The sequence below is a fragment of the Rhinoraja longicauda genome, chromosome 18, assembly GCF_053455715.1.
Source record: "Rhinoraja longicauda isolate Sanriku21f chromosome 18, sRhiLon1.1, whole genome shotgun sequence".
Taxonomy (NCBI): domain Eukaryota; kingdom Metazoa; phylum Chordata; class Chondrichthyes; order Rajiformes; family Arhynchobatidae; genus Rhinoraja; species Rhinoraja longicauda.
The window spans coordinates 19,914,847-19,927,957 of NC_135970.1; the positions used below are offsets into that span (position 1 = coordinate 19,914,847).

General features: G+C 51.7%; 1 protein-coding gene across 1 annotated transcript in view; it reads right to left on the reverse strand.

Moving 5' to 3' along the window:
- Positions 1–925: 925 nt before the first annotated feature.
- Positions 926–13,111, reverse strand: part of parvaa (parvin, alpha a) — a 41,245-nt gene continuing 29,059 nt past the window's right edge. Inside the window, exons 5-13 of the mRNA XM_078414794.1 lie at positions 12,296–12,436; positions 11,685–11,800; positions 10,074–10,132; positions 8,957–8,976; positions 7,402–7,463; positions 6,569–6,637; positions 4,972–5,073; positions 4,359–4,431; positions 926–2,842 (exon numbers count right to left, since the gene is read on the reverse strand). Coding sequence (XP_078270920.1) covers positions 2,766–2,842; positions 4,359–4,431; positions 4,972–5,073; positions 6,569–6,637; positions 7,402–7,463; positions 8,957–8,976; positions 10,074–10,132; positions 11,685–11,800; positions 12,296–12,436 — 719 coding nt within the window. The 3' untranslated portion in view covers positions 926–2,765. The remainder of the gene's footprint in view (positions 2,843–4,358; positions 4,432–4,971; positions 5,074–6,568; positions 6,638–7,401; positions 7,464–8,956; positions 8,977–10,073; positions 10,133–11,684; positions 11,801–12,295; positions 12,437–13,111) is intronic.

Genomic DNA, 13,111 nt, shown 5'->3' on the forward strand with positions numbered 1-13,111 from the left:
CATATCCATGTGCCCATCTAGTTTAGTTTCGGTTTTACAGTGTGGAAACAAGCCCTTCGGCCCACACGGAGTCTATGCCGACCTGCGATCGGGTCACCTGCACATTAGTTCTATCCTACACACTAGGAACAATTTACAGAAGCTAATTAACCTACAAACCTGGACGTCTTTGGAATGTGGGAGGAAACCGGAGCACCCGGAGAAAACTCACGCAGTCACAGGGAGGTCAAGGTCAAGCCCTGGGCTGTGAAGCAGCAACTCTACCGCTGCGCCACTGTGCCGCCCTTAAGGCCTTTTAAATCCCACGATTGTATTTGCCTCCACCACCATCCCTGGCAGCACGTTCCAGGCACCCAGCACTTTTTGTGAAAGACATTTGCCCCACACATCTCCATTCAACTACCCCCCCTCCCCACTTACCTTGAAACCATGTGCGGGCTCAGTGGACTGAAGGGCCTGGCTCCACGCTGCATCTTTAAACTAAACTGAACAAACCGTGACGTCTTTGGCGTGTGGGAGGAAACCGGAGGTCCCGGAGAAAACCCACGCAGGTCACGGGGAGAACGGTACAGGCTCCGTACAGACCAGCACCCGTAGTCAGGATGGAACCCGGGTGTCAGGCAGCAACTCCACCGCCGTGCCACCGTGCTGGGATGGTGTCCAATGGGATTGGAGTTTGGGACCGACTTGAATTCAGAAATACTACACCATCGCAAGAGCTTTCAGACAACAACAGGGCAATGAAAGTGTGACACTGAGCAATGGTCCTGGGAGGCTCTTGTCCATTGTAGAGAAGCGCACATCACACATTGCAGCATCACGACATTGGGAAACTCTCAGACTAATTCTGCAAAATCAGGTACAAGGACTCATCAAGATAGCATTTCCACATATCGGACGTAGTCCCACAAATGCGGGTTATTCACTCAACAACGTTTATTTTAAACAGATACAATACAAACAAATGCAGGTTGCATACAAGAGGCTGCAGATGCTGGAATCCTGAGCTAAACACAAAGTGCTGGAGGAACTCAGCGGGTCAGGCAGCATCTGTGGAGGGAATGTATAGGTGCCGTTTCATGTCAGGATCCTTCCTCAGGCATGGAGCAGGGGGGAGAAAGCTCGAAAAGAGAGACGGGGGTGGGGCAAATCCTGGAAAGTGGATTCAGGTGAGGGAGGGAGGGGGGTGATTGGAGAAGGGTAGATTAAGTGACAGAGGTGAAAAGGAGACGAAAGGACTTCAGGTAAGGGATAAAAGGTAAAATATAAGCTCATAAGTCATACGAGCAGAATTAGCCCATTCGGCCCATCGGGTCTACTCCACCATTCAACCATGGCTGATCTGTATTTCTGTCTTTAAACCCATTCTCCTGCCTTCTTCCCTTAACCTTTGACACCCTGTGTCAAATATGGGACTCGGGAATGGGAAGGTGGGAAAAGGAGCAGGGTGACATGGTGGTGGGAGATGGTGAGAGAAATGGGCCCAGGAGGGGGTGGGGCAGTTCTTGAAATTGGTAAATACAAAGTTCACACCGTTCGTACCAATGTTCACAAGATTGCAGGAAGTGACAGGGAATAACGTTTAGTGCAAGATGATAATTCGAGGGTCTCCAATGAGGTAGATGGTCGCTCAGGACCGCTCTCTAATTGGTGATAGGATGGTTCAGTTGCCCGATAACAGCTGGGAAGAACCTATCACTGAATCTGGAGGTGTGCAGTTTCACACTTGTGTATCTCTTGCCTAATGGAAGAAGGGAGAAGAGGGATTAAGGTGAGGCTCATCCTTGATTATGCTGGAGGGGGTGGAGGGGGAGCCCACATTCTCTTGCATGATGTTTTGCACACATTTTACACTCATCTCCTCTCCCGCCCATGGCTCCAGTATTTGCTGGGTGAAGTTCCTGGACCTTCATTTCACCTCATCCTTTAAATTGATGTCTTTGTTGTACAGCAAAACGGCCCATCGTTTACTGCACAATCAATTCCTGACTGGTACAGTTCTGTACATAAATACTCTGAACATGCATTGAGGGGTGACTTTATTGAGGTGTACAACATCAAGAGGGGCTTGGATAAAGTGAACGTTCACAGTCTTTTTCCCCCCAGAGGATCTTGAACCTGAGGGCATAGGATTACGGTGGGAGATTTAAGAGGGACCTCAGGGGCAAATCTTTCACTCAGAGGGAGTCTGTATCTGGAAAGAGCTGCCAGAGCACGCTATAGAAGTAGATACAATTAAGACTTTCAAAAGACATGGGAAGGATTTGGAAGCCTCTGGGGCCAAATGCAGGCAAACGGGCCTGGGCCAATATGCCAACTTGGTGACATGGACAAGATGGGCCGAAGGGCCTGTTTCTGTGCTTATATTACTCCCTGACTGTATGATACTCTTCAAACCTGTACCAGCTCTTTGGCTTTTGTAACTTGACATAATTGGAAAACGCATTTCATTTTTCCAGAGTAGATTTTCCACATTAACATGAGAAAGCCACAATTTTATCATCAAAGTACTAGCAACATAGCCTCCGCTCTTTGTAATTCAAGTGCTTATTTTTATATATATGGATATATACATATATCGAAAATACTCTTAAAAAAATTCTTGTAACGGACAGAAAGCTTGAAACATGACTGACTGATGGTTCCAGCGAGATGCTGATGGGTTTCAGGGCCGGGCGGGGGCTCCTGTTGGCACGGCTGGTGGTTTCACAGCTACCAGTCACGCTGGGCCCTGGGGGTGAGGGGACAGGGCACTAGCTCCCGTCTCATTCCACGCTCCTGTATTTTGTGAACAGGTTGTAGAGGACTCGGAGTGTAGACTTCAAGTCGCAGTTCACGATATCTGCAAGTGGGAACACACAGGTTTTGGATCGGGCTTGCAGTTTTAGACAATAGACAATAGGTGCAGGAGGAGGCCATTCGGCCATTCGAGCCAGCAGCGCTATTCAATGTGATCGTGGCTGATCATTCTCAATCAGTACCCCGTTCCTGCCTTCTCCCCGTACCCCCTTTTACTTAGCGTCAAGAGTCAACAGCGTTCCATTGTCATACATCCCCGAAGCAGAACAGTTACATTCTTACTTGCAGCAGCACAACAGGTATGTCAACATCGTCATAAAGGTCATCTTTATTTTAAATCCAGTCAATTGGCCCATCATTCCTATGCTGTCTCTTCACAAATGATCAGCCATGATCACATTGAATGGCGGTGCTGACTCGAAGGGCCGAATGGCCTACTCCTGCACCTATTGTCTATAAATAAGCACTCCAAATAAGTTTTACAAATAAGCTCTCCAAATAATCCCGCTCCTCGCTCTCTCCCCACCCTCCTGGAAATCTTTTCTCTATAGTTATTGATGAGTTTATTCTTGTCACATGTACTGAGAGGCAGTGAAAACTTTGCGTGCTATCCAGTCAAACCAGACTATCGATGAGTACAATCAAGCCATGCTCGAGTACAAAGGGAAATGCCAGAGCATAGAATACAGTGCACAGCACTGTGGCGTTCCAGTTGCAGAGAAAGGGCTGATCAGGCGGTACAGTGGCACACTGGTAGCACATTGGCACACATCGCGCCAGAGACCCGGGCTCTACCCTGACTGTGTGGAGTTTGCACGTTCTCCCTGAGACTCTGGGGGCTTCAGCCGGGTGCTCCGGTTTCCTCCCACATCACAAAGACGAATGAATGAATGAATGGGTTTATTGGCCAAGTATGTACACATACAAGGCAGGTTAATTGGCTTCCATTTTTTAAATTGCCCCTGATGTGTAAGCAGTGGGATAACATAAAACTAGTGTTGACGGGTGATCAAAGGTCGGTATGGACTCGGTGGGCTGAAGGGCCTGTTTCCATGCAGTATCTCAAAACTATTTTTAAAAAGTGCAAGATCCGCAATGAGGTAGGTTGGAAGATGGGCACAAAATGCTGGAGTAACTCAGCAGGTTAGGCAGCGAAGGGTTCTCACCCGAAACGTTACCTATTCCTTTTCTCCAGAGATGCTGCCTGACCCACTGAGTTACTCCAGCATTTTGCGTTGATCTTAGGGATAAACTAGCATCTGCAGTTCCTTCCTACACAGGTAGGTTGGAAGATCGGAATTTCATCCTAGTTCATGAAAGGGCCAATTCCTGTCCCCCTTCTTCTCTCCCTCTCCTTCCTATTGATCCAGTTCCCGTTGGAATGGATTTGTTGAAACTGCTTCTATTGCCCATTGAGGTGCAGACCACCTCACCCCACTGATTGGAAGTCAACCTCCCTGCCACTGGTCACGGACAAGTCCGTGCGCAGCGAGATCTTAGCAGGCGAAGGCCAGATTCTGGTGCCAAACACATAAACCGACAGACCAGCAACTACCTACCTTCTGATCGAGGTTTGGGCTTCTCCAAACCCCCGTCTTGCATGAGCTCAAAGGCGAAAGACACATTGTGGACCTGTCGAGAAAATCATGCACAGGGTTTAACCTCAAGAATTCATTAAGGGATAGAGATAGGAAGAGTAGGTGGGCAAAAAGTGTGCAAATGGAATAGGCGAGGTTAGCCTCTTTGGATGGAAGAATGGACAAGAGCAAATTATTTAAACAAAGAGGAACTCCAAAATGTTGCGGTACCAAGGGATCTGTTAGTAATAGCAGAACCAAAGAACTGCAGATGCTGGTTTATACACAATGTCCTGGAGTAACTCAATGGATCAGGCAGCATCTCTGGAGAAAAAGAATGGGTGATGTTTGGGGTCGGGACCCTTCAGACTTGTTCACTCTGAAGAAGGGTCCCGACCCAAAATGTCACCAATCCCTTTTCTGGCGGTAAAAGCACATGGAACACAAAATGTACGCAGGCAACTAATGCGAGTAATTGGGAAGGCTGGAGGAACACTGGTCTTTATTGGGAGTATGCTGCTTTCAAGCTTTTGTATCTTCTGCCCGACAGGAGAGGGGAAAATTGTGAGAAGAATCCAAGTCGATAAAGATTTACCTTGTGTTCAAAGCTGTCCGGGGTGAGAAAGAAGTTGTGCAGAGGTATGAAGTAGCCCTCTACAAGCCCCATGAGCAACACGAGATAGACACCATCGGCAAACTGTGGGAGAGAGTTGTGACAAGACGTTAGCATCAGGGCCGTCTTAACGCATGGGCCTGATGGGCACTTGCCCGGGGCCCCACGAGCATAGGGGCCCCATGCTGATCTGTGTATGTTAAGTGACTTGCAATAAATAAATACTACTTTAAAAATGTAGGTTCAATAAGTGCTTTTTTCGCAACATTTTCGGTCCCAGTGTTTTTTTCGCAACATTTTCGGTCACTAAGTGCTTCTCACAGCGATCTGTTTCGCAACAATGTAGCACCCTAAGTCTATCGCTAAGTGCTTTTCGGTAAGTGTTCCGCCGGCACGACAGGGGGGGGCTGGTAGGGAAAGGGGGGTGGGGGAGAGTAACGGTAGGGGCCCCAGTACACTGCTTTGCCCGGGAGCCCATAATGCTGTAAAAACGGCCCTGGTTAGCATTGGACCTGACCAATAACACCAGCATGAGTTGATGCGCCAATGGCTCAGGGAGACTCCCCCGTCCCCCATCATTTTCAAGGGACCAGCATGGATGGGCAGTCATCTAATGTCACCATATCTTGGCACTGCATGGCTATACTCATTAGCCCTGTTTGTACTGATCTTACAGCTCCCTTGGTTCCATAGCCTTTCGGGATTATCCGTTTTTCCAGAGTTACGGAGGTCATTGCCTCTGAGTGAAGTCCAGCTGTACCAGAACAGTCCACCTAGGTCGCTGAGGGGCTGAGATACCGGCCTGCAAAGGCCGGCCACCGAAGTCGGCTATGGGAATGGATCTGCCGGCTCCGGCCGGGCCAGAGTTCCACAGCCCCGGCTGCAAGAGGCAAACTCGACCCTCTGATCAGTGCAGAGGTCCCGATGAGGTCGAGATCGGCCTCCTCACCCGGCCGAGGCACCACATTTTCGGGAGGGCATCTGGGGTGGTTTTCAAGTGCACTCTCGTAATCTTGTCTGGATTTATAAAGAGGTGCCGGAGGTTGAGGGAAGACCACCAGTTGCCGGAAAATCGGTGGGGGACCTATAGTCCGTGGATGTGGGAAAACCCTGCGATTGCATCAGTCACAAAGGCACCTGGTCCACCAGACCCACCAGTCCATGGTGTAGACAGATGCAGCGGAGGAGCACACATGGTAACACAGCAACCAAGAGGTGACGTCACCAGGACTGACCACACAGTGTGGGCTCTGCTCCCCAGAATCATTCACACTGAGGCGGGGTCTTGGAGGAGTTCATCACAACCACATCTCAAAGGGACCAAACACTTGCATGTGGACCCAACCTAGGAGTCACATCTCCTCAAAGACGAGGTTGCCAACCCAAGACCTGGCAGCATTGAGCACCAGTGCCCCAGTCACTGGCAGACACCACTGGATGCCCCTCTGCACTGCTCTGTGGCTGGCTACAGTGTTGGCCAGAGCCAGGGGACATCTCTGGACATGGCGAGGCCACTCAGCCCCTCAGGCTCGTGCCGCCAGCCGATCCCTCTGCTATCCCTGCCCCCTGATCCACTCACCTGGGTCTCCAGCTCAGTAACCTCCAGATTCAACTTGTTCAGATGTTTATTCACAAACGTGATCAGCGTCTGTGGAGGGAAGTGAAACTGGTCACGATTCCCCTGGAGGCCGGGGGGGGGGGCAAGAGGGGGCCGCGGCCCCTAGTGACACTCCGAACGCGAGGTGGGTGGGACAAGCGTGGGGAGAGGAACAGCAAGGGGAGGGGGGTTGTCCAACAAGAGAAAGGGGGTTGGGCAAGAGGCAGGAATGGAGTGGGGCAAGAGGCAGGGGTGGGGCAGGGTACATGCGGGCAAGAGGCAGGAGTGGAGTGGGGCAAGAGACAGGGGGGGGAACAGCATAGGTAAGAGGCCAAAAGGTGGGGGGGCAAGAGGTGGGGGGGGGGTAGGAAAGAGGCGGGGCGGAAAGAAAAGAGGCGGGGGGAGAGGTGCGGCAGGGTATTTGCGGGCAAGAGGCAGAGAGTGTGGGGCAAGAGGCAGGCAGGCAGGGGACATGGGCAAGAGGCGGGGGGGCAAGGGGCAGGGGACATGCGTGCAAGAGGCAGTGGGGTAAATGGGCAAGGTGGGGGAACAAGCTAAGGATGGGGGAACAGGCAACTGGAAGGGGACTGGCATGGAGATGTGGGATGGACACAGGGAGAGGGGAAGAGGAGTGAACAAACAGACAAGGGGAGGGGAAATGGGCAAGGGGAGAGTGTGAACAAGCTTGGGATGGGGGAACAGGTAACAGGAGGGGGACAAGCATGGAGACGGCAGGACAGGGAAGGGAGGAGTACACAGGCATGGGGAGGGGAAAGGGGCAAGGGGAGAGGGGGGATACAGGCAAGGAATCACACCTTTTTGACGACATTGAGCTTGTCTGGAGCATGATCGAAGAGTGTGTCAAAGGCATCTCGCTCTGAAAAAGATTGAAGAGTCACATAGAGGGGAGGGACAACACAGGGTCTGATCAACACACACGGACATGGCTCCTGATGACAACTGAAACATGTACCGGCAGCGGGGGGGGGGGGGGCAGGAGTAGGTCGGATCCTGAACCAGGAGTAGAGTCTGGACCATTGATTCAACGACAAGCCATGCATATTTCCCCCCAATCTCAGATCTTAGCTAAAGCCCAGAGTAATTGAGTCATTCAGCATAGATAAGGGCCCTTCGGCCCAGAGTGCCTCTGCCGACCATCTGACCAGTGGAGTTCCACAAGGATCTGTGTTGGGATCTCTGCTGTTGATGATATATATAAATGACCTGGATGTAGATGGGTTGGTGAGTAAGTTTGCTGACAACACCAGGATTGGGGGAGTTGCAGACAGTGGGGAAGGATGTCAGAAGATACACCAGCATGTAGATTAGCTGCAGAAATGGAGTTCAGCCTTCAAATGTGAGACGTTGCACTTTGGAAGGTTGAATGCAAGAGAGTGTTTACTGTCAATGGCAAGAGCCTTGTTGACCGTGGGGTTTGTTGACTGTGGTCAGGGCGGGTGGGGGCAGACAGTGAGTGGGAGCGTACAATGACAGCGAGAAAAACAGGACAACATTCACAATTAATCAACACGCAAAGTCAAGCCACTTGTTGAACCAATTACTATAGAAAGACACAAAGCGCTAGAGTAACTCTGTGGGTCAGGCAGCTTCTTTAGTCTTCAGACTTTGTTTTAGAGATACCGTGCGGAAAGATGCCCTTCGGTCCAGCAAGTCCAAGCCGACTAGCGATCACCCCGTACACTAACCTACATACACTAGGGACAATTTTACAACTTACCAAAGCCAATTATCTAACAAACCTGTACGTCTTTGGAGTGTGGGATGAAACTGGAGCACCCGGAGAAAGCCCACGCAGGTCACAGTGAGAACATACAAACTCCGTACAGACAACACCCGTCGTCAGGATCGAACCCGGGTCTCTGGCGCTGTAAAGCAGCAACTCTACCGCTGCGCCACTCTGCCACCCTTGCCCATCTCTGGAGAAAATGGATGGGTGACGTTTCGGGTCGGGACCCTTCTTCAGACTGAAAGTAGGGGGTAAGGGGGTGATGAAGAATTGGAGGCAATAAAAGACCAGGAGCCATCAGGGCCAGCCCAGATGACCTCAGGCAGGGCGGTGCCTGGTAGGTCCATTGTCGTCTCTGGACGGTGTGATCTCCAGAGAAACAATATGGAGAACTGTGGAACTGGTAAAACGACTCAGGAGGAGGAAGGGGGCAAGGAGGAAGGAAAGAGGGGAGGGGAGTATAAGATGAAGTTACAAAGTTAGAGAATTTAATGCTTGCAGAAGGATCTTGACCCGAAACGTCACCTATCCCTTTTCTCCAGAGATGTTGCTTGACCCGCACAGTTACGCCAACATTTTGTGTCAATCTTCAATGTTCAAACCGCTGGGTTGTCGGTACTTACCATGTCGCCCTGACAGAGCCCTGGGAACAAACAGAACACAGCGTTAGCAATAAGCCACTGGACAGTGAGGTTACAACAACAATGCCAATTTGGTGCGGTTCAGTAGCACAGCAAGCAGTCCAAGGACAATTAAGAATGGGTGTTGAATGGTGACATTTGCCAGCAACACCTAGAGATGTTTTTAAGGTCCTTTAAGGTGAGGGCTGAAAGATTTAAGGGGGCCTTTAAGGTCGGCATTTTCACGCAGCAGGTAGACCATATCTGGAATGATCTATCAGAGAATGCAGATACAAGCAAAATATGGACTAATGCACTAATATCGATAAGAAGGTTTTATATGGACCAAATGCAGGCAAATGGGACTTGCCTCTTCTTTGGCTTCCTCTATCAGCTCATTCCAGATACGGACACCTTCCGAGTGAAAGTTATGTCCCGAGGTCCCTCGTAAATCTCTCCCCTCTCACCTTTAGTTTTAGAATCCTCTCTCCTGGAAAAAACTGTGAGCGTTCACTTTATCCATCCCCCTCTTGATCTTGTGCGCCTCAATTAGGTCACCCCTCAGCCTCCTACACTCCAAAGAAAAAAGTCCCAGCCTGTCTATAACCTCTCTTTAGACTTTAGAGATACCGCGTGGAAACAGGCCCTTCGACCCGCCGTACACTAATGCTAACATCACACGAGGGACAATTTACCATTGTACCAGAGCCAGTTAACCAACAAATCTGGACGTCCTGGTCTGTGGGAGGAAACTGGAGCACCCGGAGAAAACCCATGCGGTCACAGGGAGAACGTACGAACTCCCTACAGACAGCACCCGTAGTCAGGATCGAACCTGGGTCTCTGGCGCTGTGAGGCACCGACTCTACCGCTGTGAGGCACCGACTCTACCGCTGTGCCACTGTGCCGCACTCTCCCGATATCTTAATCCCGCAAGTCCAGGTAATGTCCTGGTGAGGATGTTTGGGGCCTGAGGGTGGATTCGAGTAGAGCCCTGGTTTGCCCCAACTGCTTCCAATCACCACGGATGACTAACAATGCCCCGGTTACCAGTTGTACGTTCAGAAGCTGGACCTGCAGTTAATCACGCAGCGGTGGAAAGACAAGTGGGTGTACATACTCGACATTCCCAGTGACCTCCTCTTGGATGTGCCGGGACTGCAGTATCCCCTCTCTCTTCTGTAGGAATAAAATGGATTTGCAAACTTAAAGCGCTGGTGTGATCAGGGTTTGTTTTAAATCTGTTTCCATCAGCACAGCAGGTTCCATCCAAGCTGACAATCTGACGATAACAGCATGCAAGACGTTTGGGCAGGTGCACGGAGAGGAAAGGTTTAGAGGGGTAAGGGCCATGTGTGGGCAAGTGGGTCTAACCTAGATGGGAAATCTTGGTCGGCACGGACGGGTTGGGTGTCAGGCCTGTCTCCTGACTGTTGCTTGACTGTTTGTGTAGAAAGGAACTGCAAATGCCGGTTTATACCGGAGAGACACAAAGTGCCGGAGTAACTCAGTTGGTCAGGCAGCGTCTCTGGGGAAGAAGGATGGGTGACATTTCGGGTTGGGACCTTCTTCAGACTGAAGTGTGACTCGATGAAGGGGTGACCTCTTCCTGACCCTCACGGAGCAGAGACGGGGTACTGACACCATCAACTCCACACAAACTCCCCCAACACAGTCACGTTCACATCCACACCGCTGTGTTCACTCCTCACCCCAGGCTCACTCACTCCCAATCACATCCGCACCGCTGTGTTCACCCCTCACCCCAGGCTCACTCACTCCCAATCACATCCACACTGCTGTGTTCACTCCTCACCCCAGGCTCACTCACTCCCAATCACATCCACACTGCTGTGTTCACCCCTCACCCCAGGCTCACTCACTCCCAATCACATCCGCACCGCTGTGTTCACCCCTCACCCCAGGCTCACTCACTCCCAATCACATCCGCACCGCTGTGTTCACCCCTCACCCCAGGCTCACTCACTCCCAATCACATCCACACCGCTGTGTTCACCCCTCACCCCAGGCTCACTCACTCCCAATCCACCAGTGCCCTGATTAAACATGTTTACCATTCTTCTGATCCATCTTCCTATCTCTCTAAGCCCCACCATCCCTATATTGTTAACTCCCTCTGGGCCCTACACACTACCTCTCTATCCACCCCCCCCCTCCCCCAGCCCATACACCCCTCTCTATCTGTAACCCAGCTCCATACCCCTCCTTATCTCTGTAACCCCTCCCTCTGACCCCGACATTTCCCTATCTCTGTGATCCAGACACTATTCCCTGTAATCCCCTCCTGTCCCTACACCCCGGCCAATCTCTGCAACCTCCTCCAGCCCACTACCCCTCTCTACCCCTATCACCTCCTCCTGCCCCTCCTCGCCTCTCTTCCTATCCCTTCCCCGCCTACATTTCGAATGGGAACCCCCTTATTATTTTTGCAAATACACAAACTGCTGGAGGAACTGGGCGGGTGGAGCAGCATCTGTGGCGTTTCAGATATACGGATAGGAAAGGTTTAGATGCAGAGAAATGGGACCAGTCCAGTGTACCAACTTGGTTGGACAGGATGGGCTGACCGGTGTGCGTCTATGTTGTATAACTCTGTGACTCTGTGACACTAATCATTACTGTGTGCAGTTGTGAGCACGGCAGTGTGGGGCAGAGGTGTGTGCTCACTGTCTGCACCTGAGAGAAGGTCCTGTTGCCCTCGGTCACCTACCTGGACAACCACAACCTGCACAGAGACGTGGTCTGGGAGTCGGATGGGTGCCCTGTAGTACTGAGAGACGGCGACCAGGAGGTGCAGTATGGCCACCAAGCTCTTCATGTGAACGCCTGAGCAGCAGGAAGAGGCAAACCCGGACGATTAGAATCGAGAGCGAGCACCCCCATGGCCCACAGGAGGACATCCCCCTCTCACTCGCAGTTCCCAGCCGTCTAGATAAACAAAGCAGCTCCCCCCTCCTCCCCCCTCCGGCCTTTCAGACCAGCGGAGCAGACCCACACCTACCCCCACACCTACCCCCTCTCTCCCTCCCTCCTCCCTCCCAATGGAACAGACTCCCTCCTCCCACCCCTCCCTCCTCCCTCCCTCCCTCCCTCTGACCCAATGGAACAGACTCCCCCCTCCCTCCCTCCCTCTGACCCAATGGAACAGACTCCCCCCTCCCACCCACCCCTCCCTCCCTCCCTCCGACCCAACGGAACAGACTCCCTCCTCCCTCCCTCCCTCCCTCTGACCCCATGGAGCAGACCCCTTCCTCTCTCCGTCCCTCCCTCCCCTCTCCGCCCCCCCCCCCTCTATGCCCCCACCCGGGGCAGCGGACCCACCGTCCACGGTCCACTTGATGCTCCGCGGGGGCAGCTTAAGAGTCTCGTTGATCTTCTCCAGGACGGTCTGAAGTTTCTGCTTCTGAGCGATCTCCGATTGCGTCACCTCAGCCACGTTTAACTTCTCCCCCTCCAGCTTCTCTGCACACGGGGAGAACGGGAACGTGAGATGGACGGAGACGCCACGCTCACGGAGCCCAGAGCACCCAGGCACAGGGCACCCGCACCACCCGGAGAGTGACCCCCCCCACTCGTCCCACGGATTGGAGGGGGAGAGGGAGACATTGGACAGGCTGAGACGTTTCTCTTTGGAGCGTCTGAGGCTGAGGGGTGACCTTATTCAGATGTTCAACATCATGAGGGACATGGATAAAGTGAACACTTTATCCATCAGGGTAGAGGATTCTAAAACTAGAGGGCACAGGCTTAAGGTGAGAGAGGAGGGACTTAAGAGGAACGTCAGGGGCAACCTTTTCACTCAGAGGATGGTCCGTATCTGGAACGAGCTGCCAGAGGTACCTATGGAAGCAGATACAATTACAAGTTTTAACAGAGGTATGGATAGGAAGGGCTTAGAGGTCTACGGACCAAATGCAGGCAAGTACATATGCCAATATGCCAACAACCAGTCTGGAGAAGGTGGGCTGAAGGGCCTGTTTCTACACTGTATGGCTCTCTTCAGAGTGTATATTTATGGAAGATTTCATTTCGACTGTTTAACAAGACGTCTGTAGAAAACCAATAACATTTATAAATACATGCAAATTGAAAGAACTTCCTTTGAAATAAAGTGAAGCGCTCGGTGTCCTTGACAAA